The sequence below is a fragment of the Thunnus albacares genome, chromosome 10 (genome assembly GCF_914725855.1).
Source record: "Thunnus albacares chromosome 10, fThuAlb1.1, whole genome shotgun sequence".
Taxonomy (NCBI): Eukaryota; Metazoa; Chordata; class Actinopteri; order Scombriformes; family Scombridae; genus Thunnus; species Thunnus albacares.
Genome location: NC_058115.1, coordinates 699,879 through 721,371, shown reverse-complemented (window position 1 = coordinate 721,371; position 21,493 = coordinate 699,879). Strand labels below are relative to the sequence as shown.

At 39.2% G+C, this 21,493-nt stretch overlaps 1 protein-coding gene across 1 annotated transcript in view; it reads left to right on the top strand.

Moving 5' to 3' along the window:
• LOC122990938 (fibroblast growth factor 4-like) overlaps window positions 1-21,004 on the top strand; it is a 31,648-nt gene extending 10,644 nt beyond the window's left edge. The window contains exons 2-3 of the mRNA XM_044364512.1: window positions 10,289-10,392; window positions 20,321-21,004. Coding sequence (XP_044220447.1) covers window positions 10,289-10,392; window positions 20,321-20,497 — 281 coding nt within the window. The 3' untranslated portion in view covers window positions 20,498-21,004. The remainder of the gene's footprint in view (window positions 1-10,288; window positions 10,393-20,320) is intronic.
• The last annotated feature ends 489 nt before the right edge of the window (window positions 21,005-21,493 follow it).

The following is a 21,493-nucleotide window of genomic DNA, read 5'->3' as shown; positions in this document are numbered from 1 at the left end:
ACACTTAATTTTTTCATCATTTTTTCATTATTATTATACACAAATATTCAGCTAGTAATGTTACTGTCATTTGAAAACATCTAGTAGAACATCCATTTATTATTTTTTTAATATTTTCATTTTACTCTGGTTAAATTACAACATACATTCCGACAGCTGGACGCATTGTGGTAATAAGACTTTCAGCAGAAAAAGCAATAAAATACAAAAATAATTGATTCAAATGTTAAAATTATTCTTTGTGAAAGGTAGAGAACACTACTGTCTTTATTATGATATTTTGTTATATTACTAAATTACATGTTTCATATTTGCCATGGTATTTTAATGATTTCATGAGAATGACCCAGGTGTCTTCCAAAAAAAGGAGACAACAAATAACCCCTGCCTCAGAGTAACTGAAGCATACACAAGTGCTATGGTGGAAGAGCAGTTCATATAAAAAGTAAATCACAGCAAACTATTTATATTTACATAATTTCCATGTTCTGGCTTTATAAAAAGCAATAAAGCATATGGTTATTTTCGGAATTTCATTGGCTATTTGAAGTGCCAGTCATCAGCAGAATCTGTTCCTGTTGGCTCGGTTTTTACACGAAAGAAGGGGGGCAGGTACCTCCTTTCAATGTGGACTCTTGTTGGCTATTGTAGGTTGTGGACAGGACATGGAAGCTTCTATTGGGTCAAGTGATGTGTCAATTGAAAGGTCAGAGTGCAGCCGCCATTTTAATACCAAACTGTGGCCAATGTTTACATGCTAACGTGGTTTATGACGAAGAATACGTTGGAGGATTAGGATATCTGCTGGCTAATTTGAAATGATGCAACAGCCGTTCGTGGATATTTACTGATGTAATAATATGTTTTGGACTAAATATTTTACTGGATTGGATCGACTGGACCCTTGCCAATGTAACAAGACCGTTTTTGTCTTGTCTCCGAGTTGTATCAGTCAGTGGAGCAATATGAGTCTTCATAGGTGAATCATGTGAATTTTGTAATTGTTTGTTTGTTGGTGGCCTGACAGAGGCGTTGATTGTACTTGCTGTTGTGATTGTATCTTGAAATGGTTTGCATCAATCGAATCACAAGAATCTTAGCTTTCCAAAGATGTGTCGCATGAGTACCTACTTATAGACAGGAGTTGTGTACATAGCATAGTTTTGTAGTTAACAGTGTGACGGCCCATGGACAGGCCATGAGAACGTTAAGGGGTTTTAAGAGGCGCTGGATATTTTCTCAATATTATCATATGTGTATTATGAACATGATATCAGCATTTCATTTTTTAAATATCACGGTTATTGTCAATACCAGTATATTGCATCACCCCTAGTTTAAACCAAGAATTTTTAAACAAAAATTACATACCAGACCACAGCCCTCTCTATTTTTCCCATTCCGTCTTTTTCTGCCTTTCTTTTAGCATTCAGTCTCTGGCATATCATCTTTGCTCTTCTTGATCTTACTTCTCTCTCCACCTCCCTCCTCATTTTTCTACTCCACAGTCTTGGTTCTTTTACTCCACAGTCCTTTTACTTTACTCCAGCACTCTCATCCTCTCCATCATCATTTCCTTCCTTGCCCTCCTCACCTCCTCCTGCCTGCTCCATCTCATCCTCTTCATTGCCGTCCTTCCTCCATGTTATCATCCTCTTTATCCTGTTCCACCATCCAATCTCCCTTTCTCCTCTCGTCTCCATCCTCTCATCCACTCTCTTTCTTATCTTCTCCCTCTGTCACTCTCCTATCCACACACTCACATGCGTAATGCTCTGTCTTGCCACACTTAAAACATTTAAACTCAAGGAACCTCTCTGAAAATGTGCCGTCTTTATGCAAAGTCTGCACACCTGCACTTGTTGGTCATGAATGTCCCTAAAGTATAGGTTTTCACGGGTCCACTCAGTTCTGAGGAACTGACCCAACCTCGTACCCGAGTCGGACCACATCCACATTCTACTCAGTCTATCTGGGTTGAGTCGGGTCTCCTTTGGACCCAAACAGAGGTGATACTGAGCACACCCTGTATCAGTATCAGCTCTGATCATGTGGTACATCACAATCACTGTTGGAGAAAACGGTGTGTTTTTGAGTGGGAGGAGAATGTAAACTATGAAGTGAAGAGAATCCATGCAAGAAACAAGTAAAAGGAGAACAAGGAGGTAAAAACAACTGGAACATCATGTTTTATGCAAATAGTCAACAAAGATGAGAAAAAGGTTCAAACAAGGGAACTGAAGATGATTTTTAGTTATTATATGTTATAAATCTGTGCTTGGAGCATATAAACATTTCCGTTTCTATGACTTTACATTTGTTCACCACCTGCACAACACCTGTATGCTGGATTTTGGAGTAAATATAAATGAATACACTATTTATTGTATTTTAGATTACATTTGTGGTGTAAAAATTACTTAAAACTGGACTCTGGGACTCAACTGGTAACTCACCCACTGCAGAGTGTCCTGTAAGAACTTAACCAGAGATGTCTTACTTTACGAACCACAGGAATGTTCATTGAAGTTGCATATGGTTGTTTTGGGTTACACTCATAACTTCAAAAAGTCTAGAAACGGGGAAATAAAACAGTAAAAGTCTGTTCACAGCCGTTGCGGTCCTTCCTCTGCAGCTGCCCGAGCACAAGTGAGCGAGAGGGCCCAATACACTGACTCTCAACATTGATTGGGCAAGTGTCTAAAGCCAGAGAGACTGATTGGTCCAGTGAAAGGAACACATGAACATCAATATTCATGAAGGTTTTTGCATCAACTTATAGTTGAATGTGGGCGTGCAGACGGTGGGATATGAGGCTGATCCTTATGCACACATTTCCAGGTGAACTGTGATTTATAAAGGGAAACATGCTTAGATTAGTTCATACGCATGGTTTTATAAGTCAGATTTTTTTCGACACAGCCAAATGAAATAAACAAAAGAGTAATGAAAATCTATGATTAACCTGAACAAGAAACTCCTTCAAACAAACACTTTCCTGCTGTTCTCTTACCACTCATTTTCTGATCCATAAAGAGGGCCTGTTCAGGGTGGTATGGCCATAAGCATACATATACCACCCAACATACCTCCTAGGTCACTCACTGTGAAGGGACCTCTCTTTTACACTCCTTTTAACGGTGTGGTTCAAAGCCTTACAATTAGAAAACATGCATATACATACAGCACATTCATATATATGAGCTGTCATTCAAATGCAGTTTTTTCCTGGAGACAGTGTTTCCCAATTGCTATTAGGAAAAATAATTTTTGTGACCCTTTGTATTTGTATTGCTAAATAAAGTTAAAGAAATACATCATAGGATCATACATAGATATTGTCCTTGCAATGATTTATTAAATACAGTACATTTAAAATGGACATTTCCCCAACCTGTTCATTTTGTAAAAATGAGAAAGAAAATTTGATCCATTTATTTTTTAAGTGTCCCTATACTGCCCACCTCTGGAGAGAGATCACTCTGTTTATCTTCAATTATTAAAATTATTATTATTGTCATTATTGTTTTATTTACATATGTTTTAATTTGATAATGTGGCCATAGTATAAGTGAAACACTTCATGCCAGTTGCAGGGGAACACAGCCTATCCTAAGATGCATTGGCACGCCCCGGATGGTCACCAGGTCACTAGACAAACACATTCAAACCTATAAACAAAACAGAGTCCATTTAATCTAACCTGCATGTCTGTTCTCTGGAAGCACAAATATCAGAAAACTTACAAACTTTCACAAGGTGGCTCCAGGAGGATAGCTCAGGCTCCAACCCTGGACCGTCCTTCTGTGAGCCATGCTAAAAACAATTATAAAATGTGGAAAAAGTTACTTTGTGAAACAAATAGTGCAATGTTTACATTTTCTGCTGTGATTTAAATATACTGGAAAATAGTAAAACAAAAATATAGCCTCAAGCAGCAATGAGCAGGGTCCAAGCAGATTGTGAACATTTGGGTGCTTGTTTCTTATTTAATTGACAAGAAGCACAACCTTTCTTGAAAATAATTCATCATGGTCATCACTATATGCTGATGCTCTATTGAGGTATATGAATCTACTTTCAGAAGCATTTCATGTAACTTATGATCTTAAGTGAAGATGTGTTTCACATGACTACATTTGTTGCTATTTTGATTAAAAAAAAAACAAAAAAAAAACAAAAAAAAACAATTGCCTTGTATAATTGAAATGGATTGACATATTGAAATTTCTTTAACAACTTAATGTAAATTGATGATTAAAACCTCACCTTGATATCAATGAGTGACATTATATGTGCCTGAGTAGTGGATGGAATTTGCAACCCACCTGCCTATGTTGGTGTTTCTAGGTCTTACGGTTTTTGCTGCACAAACACTTTTAGCAGAGAAAAAGAAGAAGAAATTTTCACAGGGTCACAATAGGCAAACTTCAACTTAATATGACCTCAATAAGCATTTGTAGATATACCACATACATGAATTGCTACATTGTTGGCAAGTAGGACTCGGGGATTTAAACCCTGGAGCTTTGTATCCACAGAGAAGATGATTTACTGACTCCACTACTGGGTAGTAGGGGTGGGCTGATCGATCCTAAAAAATATCAATAGTGCAGATACTACATTTTGTTCGATTTTAGCATCAATAGGATCAATACAAGTTTCACTTTCCCTCTTCTACGTTTTACCCATTTCATCAAAGAGAAGAACTGTCAGTGCAACATTCTCTGTTATCGTGAACAGTGAACACATCTTAGTGCATGCACTCTTTGCCTCTCCACTGTTGTTGTCGTGTCATGTGTGCACTCAAACAATGAACATGCGCAGTGCATAGCACACCGCAGTGCGCACCCTCACTACCGGCACCAATCCGACACATGAATACAGTGATGGCTGAACGAAAGAGGAGTAAGTGGAGGCTATAAAAAGTGGAGCTATATTACAGCTGTCAATGAACACATTGAATACACAAAAAACATGAAAAAAAAAGAACTCTGAGCTTCAACAGAAAAGAAGGGAGGAGGACGAAAATGCCTTAGACAGACGCCCAACACAGAGACAGAGTCTTTTCAGAGAGCAAGGAATATCAAGGTATATAGTATATAGTAGTGAAATTATTATTAAGTAAGCACCACAGACCTGTTGTCATTCAGTGACTTTGGAGGATTGTTTTATGGCACAGGTACAATAATGGAATATTTCCAAACACAAGGAACCCTATGGAGTTGAAGAGACAACTTAAAAATAAAACAGAATATATCTGCCAACTGTTCAGCTGGGACTTTTCCTTTCCTTAACCCCCCAGAAAAGTTTCAGGACCCTACCCCTGTCAAAGTGCACACTGTTCTGCTCACAAACAGCATTTTTAAAAACTGACAGCTCCTCGCTAAAATCATGGACATTAAAACGATTACAGAAAAATTTCAGATCATTTGAAAGGGCACAATCAGGCCATTAAGGGAGATGAGACACTTCTTGGACTGCATCCCCATCATGGATTTCACTCCATCCCAAGCAGGGCATGAATTTCCAGTACTGAGCAACTTCTCTACTTCATCTTTATAATTATACTTTCCAATCTTAAATTCCTTTTTAACTTGTTTTTGAAGTTTCCTGTACCGAGTCACATCACCTTGGTTAAAACTAATATTCCGCTGGATAATTGTGTTTTTGGCAGATTTGGAGACCCATGGTTTATTATTTTGATAAATGGAAATTGATTTCCAGGGAATGACCAAGTCCTCACAAAAAGTTATATATACAGACACAGTCTCTGTCAGTTCATCCAAATCAACACGAACGTTCTCAAACAAGTCCCAGTCGGTACAGCTGTAACAGTCCTGGAGGCATTGTAAAGAATCCTCAGACCAGACCGGAACTAAACGCCATTCCAGCTTGTTTCTCTTCAGGACCAGTTTGTAGGACAAAACTAAATAAACAACGTTGTGATCTGACATACCAAGTGGAGCTCTATGATGGGATTTGTAAGCTCCCTTCACAGATCCATAACAGAGGTCCAGTAACCTCCAAGTCCAAGTAACATACGGGTAAAAAATACCCAAAGACTTTCCTGGTTTGCAGTTATTAAAATCTCCCATAACAAAGTTTGGTGCATCTGGCACTATTCCCTGAAGCTGTTGCACTGTTTTAATCATAGCCGTGTCAACATTAGCCTTCAGGTGAATATAAACAAGCGTGACGAATAACTGTGAAAATTCCCTCTGTCAATAAAAGGGACGAAGGGATAAGAGTTCAATGTCGGGTTCAATGTCGGGTGTGTACAGTGTCTCCAGTAACCACAGTGTTACACCAGTTTTTGTTAACATAGAGGCACAAGCCTTCACCAAATGATTTACTGGTCACTGTGGAGTCTCAAGGCAAAATGGTACTCCAAAGCCCTCAATTTCCAAGTTGGACTGTGAGTCTTGTTCTTTTAGCCATGTTGTGTAAAGCAAGAAGACAAGTGTTGTTTACTCCGTCAGCAACTTGACATTTGCCCGAAGCTCATCAACTTTGTTGTGGAGTGACTGGACACTGGTAAGGATCACTGTGGGAAGGGATAACCAACACAGGCCTTATCTCTTGAGCCTTATCTAGCCTTAGTGTATAAATCAAATAAAAGTAGTAAGAGGACACACCCCTGAGGGGAGCCAGTAGAAGATAAAAGAACATTGGTTAAGACACCATTGACTCACACTTTTGGAGATCTATCAGTTAGAAAGTCAACCAGGCAACATATTAAGCCAGGGTCAATGTTATGGATGCTGGTAAGTTGATCTGCTAAAATGTGAGGTTGAATACAGCTAAAAGCTGAGGAGAAGTCGATAAAAAGCAGCTGTACAAAGTTCTTTGCACCATCCAGATGACCCAGGACCATGTTAAGTAGGGTGGAATCCTCAACACCCCTACCTGCCCTGTAAGTGAATTGGAGTGGGTCCAATTTTACCTGAGTTGCACCCAAAATAAACAGAGTGAGCAGCATTACAGACAGCATCCAACAGTTAGAGATGAAAATGGCAGGTAGAACAAATGATGGGAGAAACTAAGTAGTCAGTGTCAGTGTCCTCAACTGAAATTCTAAAACAAAAAACAAACAAAAACAAAAAAAAGGCTTCTTAATCTGATTAAAAATAAGCTGACTTCCAGACAGACTTCCAGTTCTCCAAGTACCATCCTGGCAGAACTAACGGGGATGCTGATGGTCTCTCACACATGCCCTCGGATATGTAGAAGTACAGCAAAACCAGCACATAAGCTGTCCTACCTGTGGTCATGACTCAACTGCACAAAAATTGCGCAGTAAATTCAAAATGGCTTACTTCCTGTTTGACTTAGCATATTGTCACTAAGAAGCTTTTATAAGCTGTCACATTATGTCACATCTGCCTACCAAATTTTGTACATATAGATGAAACATACCTGGACAGCTCCTCCATTAAAATTTTAGGGGGCGCTATTGAGCCCCTTGCCCAACCCTTAGCCCGAGACCCATATCAGACAACAAAATACACCCCTTCTGATGTGTGTGCCAAGTTTCGTGAGTTTTCAAGCATCCCTAGCCCCTCAAAAATAGTGTTCTGTTTCATGATGAATATTGTATCGCCATGGCAACAGTTTTTGATGAAAACACAAAAAACTATTTAGCATCATTAAGGTCTTACAATTTATGAAACAAACAAATTTTAAAATGTAAAAGTATAGGGCCTATATCTTTCTGTTGCCAGTAGGTGGCGCTATAACTATGATTCAATAATGGCCTGTATGTGTCTTCAGACTGGGACTCTTATCAAACATGTGAAATTTGGGAAAGCTCTGACAATGTGGAGTCAAGTTACAACAGTTTTTTTTTTCATGTTGAAACATCGAAATTCGCTGCATCACCACATCAACGGCATTCAGTGAAAACTCACAAGCTTCACAATATCCCCAAGTTTATTCTTAGGAATTTATACTATCAGTATGCAGACTGCCCCACCAGGAAAAAAAGACCTAAGACATATTATGGAACTGTCAAGGATGCCTGCACTGCATCTCTGCTCCCACCACTAGGAACATCTGACCACAGTGTGGTCTATCTCTGCCCTGTCTATCAGAGGCTACTAGAGAGGGAGAAGCCTCAAAAAAGGGTTGTCAAAGTGTGGAACAATGGCAGTATAATGGCTCTGCAGGGACGTTTTGACTGCATATTGTGGGAGGTCTTTAATAGCCCTGATACTAATGATCAGGTTATAGAAGTATCTGACTCAGATTCTGTGATACCTACAAAGACCTTTAGAGCTATAATATGTAATTATTCCACATTAAAATGTCTAAAAACGATTAGACCTGTGTTATATATAAAGTCGTGTATTTACAGTATCCCAAATGTTTCCAACAATTTTCAAATCTACAGAGATCCATAATTTTAATCAAGGTAATGGTCTGTTTCATTTGGTCACCTGTCAATGGCGTCATAACCCTTCTACCAAAGACTATACGCGCACAAGATGATAATTATCTTGTGTGCATGCGTCAGCATTGTGGTTGTCCACCACTATGACGTCTATAAAAAAGGGTACACGCACACAAGTTAATATGTCAGCATTGTGCTTGTCTGACAGAAATTGTCATAAATTAACTTTTATTCAGTTTTAAGCCACACTTTTACAATAACCTTTTTAGATCTTGGTTGTTTTTAAGTATATCTTTTAACTGAATGAAGGCTTTTATTCATCAGCCATCTGGATCTTAAGTTATCAGAGAAACAAGCTGAGCAAACATTAGCAGCAGCTCAGCTAGCAGCCCCTCTAGACGTCCTGTGACCACTGAACAGCGTCGGGGAAACACTAAATTTTAATGTGAAACTGCTTGCAGTGTTTTTACTGGTTTTAATCACTGGGTCTGATAGTTTTGGAGAGGAGAAGACCTCTGCAGATAATTGTGCTTCCGGTAAAAACCTCCTGAAAAATGAACACTGAAGGAATCCTAACCGGGAGAAGCTGGTTGTTCAACAATGAAGACAAGAACTCCCATGATCCCATGCTACTCCACAACGTCATTAAACTCTGTCTTTTGTTATTGTTTTGACTGAGAGACCCCTAACGGCAGAAATTACATATTGTGCATTTAAAGTTTATCCTAGCGATAAGCCTTGGGTGTCTAACAAATTAAAGAAACAGCAAAAAACAAATTAATGAAACAGCTAGAAGGGACACACAGAGATAAATAAAAAAAAAACAAATACAGCTGGACAAGTACAGCAAGATGTAACAAGCTACAACCAAAAGATAGAGGCCTCTCCGGTATCTGGCAATCCCAGAGAGGCATAGCAGGGAATTAAAATCATAACCAATGTTCCACGCAAGGGCACGGGAAACCTACCCTTGTCTTGCAAGGTAGTGAGGGACTGGAGATTGCAAATCAGCTCAACACCTTTTTTCACTTTGAGAGTGGCAACAGTGCTGAGGCTGACACTGTGATGTTGGAATTGTTGTGAGAATGCATATCTTCTCTTAAACACCTCTAAAACAAAGGAAATGTCCATTGATTTTAGAAAGCTGCAATCCTCTAATCCTACTTTTATCAATGGGGATCCAATACAATCTGTTACATATTACAATTACCTTGACATTGTGCTCAACCATAAGCTTAAATGGGACCTGTGGACTGACCTCATAAGCACTCAACACAACAAAGAATGTACTTTCTAAAGGAATTGCTATCTTTTAATGTCCACGACAAAATGCTCCAAATGTTTTACTGTGCTTTTATTGAAAGTGAAACCTTCTGCATCGGATGGTTTGGCAATGCTACTGAGGCACAGAAGAAAAACAATAACAATGGCCAGTAAACTGTTAGGGATTATGTTACCCAGTATGTAATGCATCTACAGGGAAGGCAAACAACATTGTGGGTGACAAGAGGCAGACCCTTGCCTCCACATTTCAATTGCTGCCATCTGGGCAATGATATTGCCCCCCTCTGTTTACTAAAAATAGATCTCAGTTTATTTATTCCACAAGCCATTAAGTTTTTAAACAGGTAATGCACTAGCACCTTATTCCCCATGCATTTTGACTACTCCTTCCTGGTCACAAAGGATGTCCAGCTGATCTGGCCGATCCTCCTCCCCCTGGTGTGTGTATGAGTATGTCTATGGGTGACTTTTGTGATGGTGTAATGAAATGCCTTGCCATTGTGCTGCAAACCAATTTAAAGATGAATAAAGTATCTATCTATCTATCTATCTATCTGTCTGTCTATCTAATAATGCTATATGCTGCTGTTCATTTTTCACATTTCATCCCAGGCCTTCTAGAAATTTCCCCAGTAGAGAGAGGAGTGGTGACTCTGTTTGGGGTGAGAAGCGGCCTCTTCATCGCCATGAGCGACAATGGGAAACTCTATGGCTCGGTAAGAACTGATCATGAATTGCTAATTTGATGACTTAAGACATAATGTGTGAACTGAACTAGAATTGTCAACATTTCTGCACAGATGTAAGTTTTCCACAGCTTGTACACAATATGGATACTGGGGTAAAGTCAAACCAAATCATCTCCATGCTGGGATGTGTCAGGTCAGGTCACTGGTTTCTATACATCTCAGGGACAATGTGGCAGACTTCAGCACAACAATGTTTTCACCCCACTCCAGGTTCCAAATAATAACAATAAATTAAATCACGTATCACTTTGTAATAATTGATAATCAAACCAGTTATATGATGCCTAAGTAGTTCCTCCAGACAGCTTTTCAAAAAGCGTACCATTAAATATCTAAGCACATTAATTACAGTCAGTAAATTAAAGTTCACTGTGTGCTGATGTGCAAAAGAGAGCGAGAGAGACAGTTGTGTGCAGCATATGCTCTCACTCTACAGTACCTGTAAGCTGAGTTGGCTTTTACACACAGTGACATGAACAGTTATTACCACTGTAGGTGTAGGAGGTGTAGGAGGTGTGAAGGCACAGGCATAGCTCTATGAATGCTGAGAGGTTTTAAGTCTGTGACATTTGTTACCCCACCCTGGGAGAAAAAATATGAATTAGCAGCTTGACTGCCTATGTATGAGATCAGTCTAACCATCCATTATAGCTAAACCATTACATGATGCTAGAGTGTGGCCAGACATGTTGGAGATGCAGAGAGGACTGTTTCCTCCAGGCAGATGTGCCAAACAGTGCACTGTTAAATAAAATCATCACTGTAAAAGTCTGCCCACCAATGCACAGGAGAGAGGGAGACAGCTGTGAGTTGCACTATCACTGTAAGCTCTGGCTTTGCGCATAGCTGATTTTGTTTTCGGCACAAAATGAGGCATATAATTGAAGTTCTAAGTGTCTTGGTAACAGTGGAAGAAGTGTTCAGATTACACACGTTGTGTCCAAGGAGTGTTTACACCAATTACTAAAATCATCTACCACTGGACCATGGTCAATGTCATTGTCACTCAGCAGGGACACAAGGACATCTGCAAACTCAATGATGTGTCTGCCCACATAATGACACTGACACTCATTAGTGTATAAATCAAATAAAAGTAGTCAGAGGACACACCCCTGAGGGGAGCCAGTAGAAGATAAAAGAACATTGGTTAAGACGCCATTGACTCGCACTTTCGAAGATCTATCAGAGAGTCAACCAGCCAACATATTAAGCCAGGGTCAATGTTATGGATGCTTGTAAGTTGATCTGCTAAAATGTGAGGTTGAATACGGTTAAAAGCTGAGGAGAAGTCGATAAAAAGCAGCTGTACAAAGTTCTTTGCACCATCCAGATGATCCAGGACCATGTTAAGTAGGGTGGAATCCTCAACATCCCTACCTGCCCTGTAAGTGAATTGGAGTGGGTCCAATTTTACCTGAGTTGCACCCAAAATAAACAGAGTGAGCAGCATTACAGACAGCATCCAACAGTTAGAGATGAAAATGGCAGGTAGAACAAAAGATGGGAGAAACTAAGTAGTCAGTGTCAGTGTCCTCAACTGAAATTCTAAAACAAAAAACAAACAAAAACAAAAAAAAGGCTTCTTAATCTGATTAAAAATAAGATGACTTCCAGACAGACTTCCAGTTCTCCAAGTACAATCCTGGCAGAACTAACAGGGATGCTGATGGTCTCTCACACATGCCCTTGGATATATAGAAGTACATGAAAACCAGCACATGAGCTGTCCTACCTGTGGTCATGACTCAGGCTCTGGCTGTTCAGTTGCAAGCAAGTGTCCTGTGTCCTGTGAACTTCTCCACACTGTTAGCTGAGGAGAGCAATGAAGTCATGACAGTGGGGAAAGTCTTTAAAATGGCTCTAAGAGAGGCTGGTGCTGAAATAGGTCATCTCAAACCATCTCATATGTCCAGAGGGTGGAAAACAAGCCTACAATAATGAAACAGCTGATCGGTTAAGAGAAAGACAAAACCTGCACATTGATGATTATGGTGTGTTGTATCAAAAGACTGCCAGCCAATCACAACTTCTCCCGCCTAAAAAGTTCCATAATCTGGTCTATAAGAAACTGCATGAAGGGATGGGTGATCTAGGAGTAGAGAGGGATTTAAATTTCATCAGATATCACTTTTATTGGCTTCATATGCAGGGGGATGTCATGCAATTCATCATGGGTGTGGAGCTGGGCCATAACAGACCAACCTCATCAACATCGTTACCACATACCTGTTCCAGCTGGTTTTCAATGATTTCTTACTTTTGCAGAAATGTAAAGGAGGATATCAATATATCCTTGTTTGACGGATCCCCTTGCACAGTTTGCTAAGCTATAACCCTCAAAATAAGGCCACCAAAATCGCTGCAGGGAAGATTTTTGGAGATTTTGTGTGGAGGTTTGGTTTCTCCATAAAACTCCACCATGAACAGGGCAAGGCGTTTGAAAAGAAAAGTATTAGCAGTAATACAGCAGAGGTAAGGGGTCCAGAAATACACCTGGTGTGTTGCTAGCCAATGGTGAAGGATTCAATAGGAGGGCACTGTTGGCCATGCTCAGAAATCTAACAGAGGCAGACTGGAAAGTCTCCCTGGCAAAGGGGGTCCATGCTTGTAAAGAGGCCACTGACCATGTTTGTTCAGCAAAAGATCAATGCTGATCCCACAGAGAATAGGCTGAGAGATGGAGAGTTCGTATGAAAGAAGCTCACAAGCTGGCCTCTAAGACAGCCTGTAAAGAGTGAATATGGGGCAAAAGTCTTTATGACAGGAACATGTATGTCACATAGGTGTGTACTGGATGCAGAGTACTGGTCCAAAATAAATAAATGAAAAGAGAGTACTGGGGAAATTGAGGTAATTCTGGGAGATCAGGTGTATGTTGTATGAGCTTAAAAACAAATAAGAATATACTGTATATTTTTTGTTTTTATTTTGACTGTGTGGATGTGACCTAGGAGGGAGGGGTGGCATAATTGTTCTATACACTTCGTTCTATTCAGCGTGGGAGAGAGGGAGGGGTGCATGACATGACAGAGTGAGGAGGAAAATGCAGCATACAATGCGCCAAGTTCAAGGTATTTACCCCAGAAAAGCCTATAATAGCCTATGAAGTTATATCATTATAGTTCAGCTTTTTACTAAATCATATGGTTCCTTTGTGGCCAGGTAGAAAGTGCCACCTAGAAGGCCAATTTGAATTCCTTGGCATTTGGACCTGTAAAAATTGCTCTATGTCACCAGGGTCTGTGCTGCTTGTTCTTGCATAATTTAATTTGCGCAACCATGTCTTAAAAATGTTCCAGGCTTTAATCAGTGTGTGTTTTTAATGTGCTTTATAGAGTAACTTGACTTGCTTTGTGTGACATTTATGACTTGCAGTACTGGATTTTGTGTGTGTGTGTGTGTGTGTGTGTGTGTGTGTGTGTGTGTGTGTGTGTGTGCATGACTGATTAACATATAAAAGAAAAACGTATGTAACCCTTGTTACGATGTAATAACAGAGCACAGGTAAGTAATAGCCAATAGTAATAACTGGACCAGTAACAGAAGACACTAAGCTTTTAAGAGCCAGTATTTTGAACATCAATAATGACACAGACAACAATGGTTTGAATGTTTGTGGCCACTTGTTATTTCAAGCTGAAAGGTCAACATGTAAAACAACAGTTCTTTGGAGAGAACAATGTATGAAAAATAACAAACTAAAATAATAAAGCCAGCAAAATAAAAATAAAAGATACCCTTTGTTCCCAAAGTTAGTCCTTATTGCGTTGGGGCCCTTTTCTGACCAAATGTCAGTGTATCACTGTTAATTTTAGTCCTACCGCACAGTTCGTGAGAAAGGAGAAACCAAGGAACCCTGCACGCATCTCAGGTTCAATACCAGTGGTTCGGTTCGGCTCGCCACCCAGTTCACACTGGGAATCTCTGAGTTTAGGGATCTGAAGCCTTGCAGGAGTCCAGCAGGAAGTAACATCCCCTTTTTCTTTATGGTATCACCAAAAACCTGACCTAGAGACAGGCCAGATGAGATCCACATATCTCATTACAGTCATACTGTCTGCATGAATCATGTTCATTTTCTAATCTCCCATGAATTATTACCAATTAATAATATTATTTTATATTAATTAGTTCAAATCATGTTCTCTCCTTGCACCGGTAATAGTGAGAGATTGCACTAAATATTAACCTCTTTAATTACCATGAACATAAAATAAACATAAATTGCACGTAACACCAAATAATCATGCCAGCTAAGTGGCTAGGCTCAAGTTAACAAACTATTAGCATCACAAAACACAGTCTCAGATAGAACACTATTAGCACCTTTTAATAGGTATCAGCGCCAATTAACATAAATATCAGCCCCTTAGAGTCATCTTAACAGGTTTTATAGTGTTTTCACTCACCGCTGAGTCAAAGTATGAATGAGCTTTACTGCTGGGCTACACATATATGACACGGGACAGTACAAATGGGAGAAGCAAAAGGACCAGACAATAACCCAGACAAAACAACAACATGAACAAAAAATAAATAAATAAATACAATTTTGACTTAATACTAGATGCATGTGTGTAGGTTTGTGTGTGTTAATGTAGGTAGGTGATATGTGTGTGTGTGTGTGTGTGTGTGTGTGTGTGTGTGTGTGTGTGTGTGTGTGTGGGTGGGTGGGTGGGTGGGTGGGTGTGTGCCTGAGAGCAGCATCAGGCAGTCATATATTGACGTTATATTGAGGTTGTAATGGTGTTATTAAAGCAACAAGCTCAGGAGGTAGAGGAAAAACTCTACTAAAATAATTATAGAGGTCAGGCAGGCTGGGCCACGGCAGATATATATATTTTTTTTTTTTGTTTGTTTTTTGTTTTTGTTTTTTTTCTCATTTTTATGTATGTCTAAGTTATTACACTTTCCTTTCTCTCCTCCTCTCCTTCTTTGCTCTCATTGCTCATTGGGTTCTGCATGTTGAAGTGTCCTTGGGCAAGATACTGAACCCCAAATTGCTCCTGAAGGATGTGCCAGCAGTGTGTGAGTGTATGTGTGAATGATTAGAACCTCCTCCTGATGAGAGTTGGCACCTTGCATGGCAGCCTCTGCCATCAGGTTATGAATGTGTGTGTGAATGGGTGAATGTGACATGTAGTGTAAATTCATAATTCATCATCAAAATTGCACAATATTAATAATAGTATTATTTTTTTAACAATAATAATAATAATAATCTTATCGTGATCTTCATCCTACCATTATTATTATCCATAATACCCTGCCAATAGTGGGCAAGACCTGCTAACAGAGGTGAGATTCAACATGGCAGCATCCTATCACTAGAAACAAACTTCAAACTCCGCAAAATTTATTTCTAAAGAACTACTACAAAACATCCAATTGGGAAACACATACATACCAACTACTGCCATAAACACACATCAGATTAACATCCCAGTGAAAGAAATAACAGACCTAGAAGCCTTCATCGATCAATATTTCCATAGACATGAATCCTGACACTGGCACCCCAAAACAACCTAAACAAATGAAAGAAAACAGACTCATCCACTGATACAGATGATTTGGGAACCACAGAAATTGAGGTCAGTATCCTCTCCAGCATTAAAAAAAATAGACTTCATTCCACTACACAAAGAAATAAAAGATGTATGCTCCAGTCTGGAATCTGCCCACATCCATATCACAGCACCACTGAAAACAAACCAGGGATTGCAGTCCTCTGTCAAATCCCTCAATGAACAAATGCAAACAGTCACTAAAGGAAACAAACAACTGAAAGAGACTATTTTGGACATACAAACCCATAGCATGTGGGACAATCTCATCTTCTCAGGCATTCCCGAAAGAACACCGGACAAAACAGAATCATTTATCAAAGACTTCATGACAACTCTCAAAATACTGCCAGACATCGTCAAAGACATTACTTTCCACCATCTTGGTACACAAGCAACAAAAACATCAACAAAAGACACTAATCAAAAGCAAATGAAAAGAATTGAAGGGCACAACTTTCGGACTCAATGATCAGTAACCACGAGAAATAAATGAAAGTTTAAAAGTACTATACCCCATCCTAAAAGAGAATCCTAAAGCACACAAACCTCATGGTTGACAAACTGTATATTGATGGACGATTATTTCACAACTCCAAAACAACACAATGGCTCCTCTGAACAGACAGGAATGTAGTACATTACTGTGACAGCTAAATTACTCCTACTGATATCCCTGCCTCCCTAAGCAGCATACTGGTGATGCATTTTCTAATGACCCCACTAGCTCTTTCCATTTTTTCTTTATCTGTGTGTTTTTTGTCTGCTCACCTCACTGTAGCTTTCTATGTGTTAACCTCTGTTTGTCTATGTTGTGTGTATGATCATGGAGGGTTAATGTTGACGACTGCAGATCTTTCTCACACTCAATCAGGCATTCTCTCTCTCTGTCAGGCACACATGCACGCACGCACACAGGCACAACCCCCACCCCACCCCACCCCCACCCCACACACACACACCTGTTCCTTCTCTCTCTCCCTCTATCTCTCTCTCTTTTTCTGTCCCTCTCTTACCATCCTCATCTCCCATCCAGCTACATCTCCACTCTTCCCTCACCCCTGCCCATGCTCACAAGTGTTCAAATTCAGAGTCAGACAAACCTACTCTACTAGGCAGATCGAGTTAATACATAACCATACAAACTCTAAACCTGGTGACCTGGAATGTGTGTGGCATCCATACTCAGGCTAAAAGAATCAAAATGATCAATCATCTAATCAAATTGAAGGCAGATATATACTTCTTACAGGAAACACATCTAACAAACTCAGAGCTACAATATTTCCAACCTAAACAATTCAAATATTCTCTTCAGCAAACAATAGTAAACAGAGAGGCACATAATCTTAACAAAAGAAATATACCCTTGATTCATAACTCATCTATTATTGATCCAGAGGGAAGATATATCATCATGAATGTATCTATAAACAACACAAAATTCACATATGCTAATATCTGTGGACCCAATAATGATGACCCATCTTCTTGCCATACCTTTTTTCTTTATTGAATGAATCAATAAATATTATTATTTCCAAAGACTTATACTGTTGTAGACCTTATAATTGTTGTTCTACTTCTCTGTCCAGGTCTTCTCCCGGAATTGACCTCTTTTTGGTCGACTATTCATTCGCCCAAACATCCACGAAACCACAATTAATTCCATCACATCAGTGATCACACTGCTGTCACTCTCACCATAAACATTCAATCATATATAAGACCCCCCATGAGATGGCGATCCAATACATTGTTACTTCAAGACCCTGACTTTAATACTCTAATAACTTAAGAGTGTGCATCCTTTATGGAGATGAACAACTCTCAAGAAATGTCACTGTCATTACGATGGGAAACAGGCAAAACATCAATCAAATCAACTGCAACACAGAAAAGAAAAAACAATTATCAATAATATCAATAATTAAGTCCAGAGGTGAAACTGTCCAGGACCCACAGGAAATAAATAAAACCTTTCAAACGTTTTACAGCAACTTCTCCAGTTATGAACCTACTCCATCAGAAATAGAATAATTTCTAAACAACTTGGACCTAACCACACTATCCAAAGAACTGGCTGATAGCTTAGATGCACCAATCACCCCAGAAGAACTCAATGAAGCCCTAAATCGCATGAAAAATCATATGGACTGAATGGATTCCCAGCATTCCCAGCAAAAAAGCATTTTACGGTTAGTTGGACATTTCTATTCAGTACTCTTTGTAAGTTTGGTTTTGGAGAGTCATTAACCAATTGGATCAAAATTCTTTACACCTTACCTATTCAAGATGACTTCAAATGATGGACAAATCTCCCCCTCTAACTAATAGGACGAATTGCAACAGTTAAAATGAAAACCCTACCTCAAATTAACTATCTCTTCTCTATGCTTCCCACCACTCCAACAGACAAATGGTTCAAATCTCTCGACCCTCTAACCAGCCACCTCTACTGGAAGAATAAAAAACCAAAAATGTCACTCTCAACATTACAGAATCTGAAGAAGCCTCAAACTTCTCACTCTACTTCCTAGCAAATCAATTTCAATACCTAATCAAATGGGTTCGACAACCCAAACACAATAACTCATGAATAGATTTAGAACATTCCCAATCACAGACCTAACTTCCCTACCCCAATCAATTAAAAAACTTAACCTCTTAAAAATACAGTAATCTCTACAACCCTGAAAGCCTGATGGAAAACTAACAAAATCACTAAATCATCATTAACACCCTGCAAGTATACCCCAATTTGATCCTGTACGATCCGGACCCTGTGTCTGGCAACACTCCCATTCATTTTCCCACATGGCAACACAAAGGAATCATTCACCTTTATCACCTACTTGAAAATAATAAATTCACAACCTTCAACATACTACAATACTCCAGAAGTACGGAGACATCAGCTCTTTCAGTACCAACAACTTAAATCCATCATTAAATCTAAGATTAAGACAACCAACAACCCACTCAACCCCCCAAAACTAGGTCAAGAAATCATGAAGATTACAGACTCAAAAAGTAATCTCCAAACTCTATAAACTTCTGTCTTACTGAAATGACTCTATAATAATCCCAACCTCAAAATGGGAAAATGACCTATGATTCCACTGACTTCACAGAGAAAGGTGACTGCCCAAATGCAGTACAGCAAAATGGTACAATCTTGTATAGAGGATATTCTAGAGGAATACACAAAGTCACACCGTGGAGGAGGGGCCAACCCATTTAAGATTTGATAAACAAGGCACAAATTTGAAAATAATCTAAAATTCTCAAAGCTCAGTACATTGTATTTCTCCAGTACCCTACGGTGAGAGTTTTTAGAGTTTGTTTGTATAAGGACTCAAGAGGTTTTATGGCTGTTTCTCCAGCCTGCCCCCAACATGTAATGCAATAAGACATATGGAAAAGAATCATAGTATGCGTAAATATCTTAGCTGCATCCAAAGAGAGACAGTTTCTAATATGTCTAAAATTTGCTAAGTTGTACTTTATGGTTTTAACTGTTTTTTTAAATGCCAAACCAGGCTTTATCAGAGGTTTTTCACTGAAAATAGCTGTGTGCTGCTGCTGGAAACCCAGTTGATGAGAGTGCTGAGTTTCATGTTTCTTGAATACCACCGTTTATGAGTGAATGAGCTAGTTGTTGCCATGGGCCAGGCCACCAATTCAAAGTTAGCAAAACTGAAAACAGGACGTTTGACTTTTCTTCACATGTTTAAAAAGGACTGGCATTTATATCTAACTGACATAGACCTCTGGTGCAATGCAAGTTATGACTCATGAAAGGTGGTGGCCATTATGCAGCCTCAAAACCTTGTAAGGTCAGGGGTGGATGGACTGCTTTTTACATCCCATTTCTTACTAATAGTAATGGTTGGTTTCTTTTAACCACAATCATTCCCTAACCTCTACCCAGTCATGTTTGGGCTTAGAGGATGATAATCTATCGTCATACAATCAGATGTAAATTCAACCAGCCCTTTTGTGCAGACCTATGCCTTTATGAGGGTTATTGTACTCACATCATTAAAACAGAACCCTAAATCTTAAAATTACTGAATAAACATTGATTAGTTATATCAATTAATCATTGACAAGTGCAAAATGATGTCCATCAACAATTCCTAAAACAATTCTCTGAGCCTCAAGGTTTGTTTTCTTCTGTTCTTCTGTTGTCTTACAGTCACAAAACCCAAGGAGAGAAAATCAGGACATTCTCACATTAGAGAAGCTATAATTAGTGTTGACGGGATAAATGACCATGTGTTTTCTGCTGTCCCTCTCTATCCTCCTCTTCCTCTCCTCAGGGCCATTACAATGATGATTGTAAGTTCAAGGAGAACCTCCTGGCCAACAACTATAATGCCTATGAATCAGCTGCACACCCTGGCATGTACATTGGCCTCAGCAAGACCGGCAAAACCAAGAGAGGCAACCGGGTCACACCTACCATGACTATGACACACTTCCTACCCAGAATATGAATTTTAAAATCAAAACTCAACAGTACAAAACAAAGTCTAGGCCACTGTTTCATTTTGGTCAGATTTTGCTGTTGGACCTACTCATCTCCTCCTTCTACCACTAATACAACAGACCACAGTGGGAAACTATTTGAAATATTTTTGCCCAAGCTAACCATCGCTGTAGGCAATGTTTGCATGAACTGTTGCTATGCATCAACCAAAGAACAGTAATGTGGCATCACCATGACTGTGAATGAAGACTCCAATGGACAAACCTGGAAAAAAACAAAACAAAATAGTACCAGTGTTAACATTGCTATCAGTAAATTTTGGCTCACTGAATATTCAGTGACATCTCCAAGAAAAGGCATCAGCAAATGTGTGTTTTCCTCCTCAACTTCCAATTTTTTAACATTTTGGGACATTGCTAGAACATTTAGATTCATGCTGCAGGTACCAGATTGAAACGATCAAGGTCCAAATCAGGTCATATGTGATAATGCAGATTTGTTCCAGTGGAAAGGATGGCCTACACACTTTAGGGATATTTTAAAGTATAGTATCTTTATAAATGAGGTGCATAATGTAACAAAATGCATAATGCACCATGGCTATGGGAGTTTAGAACATTCAAAACCAAAACACGGCCAGGCCGGCTCTGTCTGTATGCAAAGTGCAATATCTTTGTATCCACCAAGGTCACACAAGGGCAACTGGCTCTGATCAGCAACACTTGTGATCCCTGTTCCTAAATGATTGTCATTTTGTGCAAGGAAACAGAAAAATATTACTGATTGCACCTTTCAGGTCAGAACTGATGGTAAATGAGAATATATTTTTCATGCGGTACTGCTGAATGATATTGTATCTTCTCTTGCTGCTTTCATAACACAGAAATATGGGCATCATACATAACATATCTCATGTGCAGTTAATATGTTTAAAGAACGAGGAATTCCTTAGAAAAAAACACTTCAGAGACATAATTAGATAAATGGGTGAATCTGACGATGT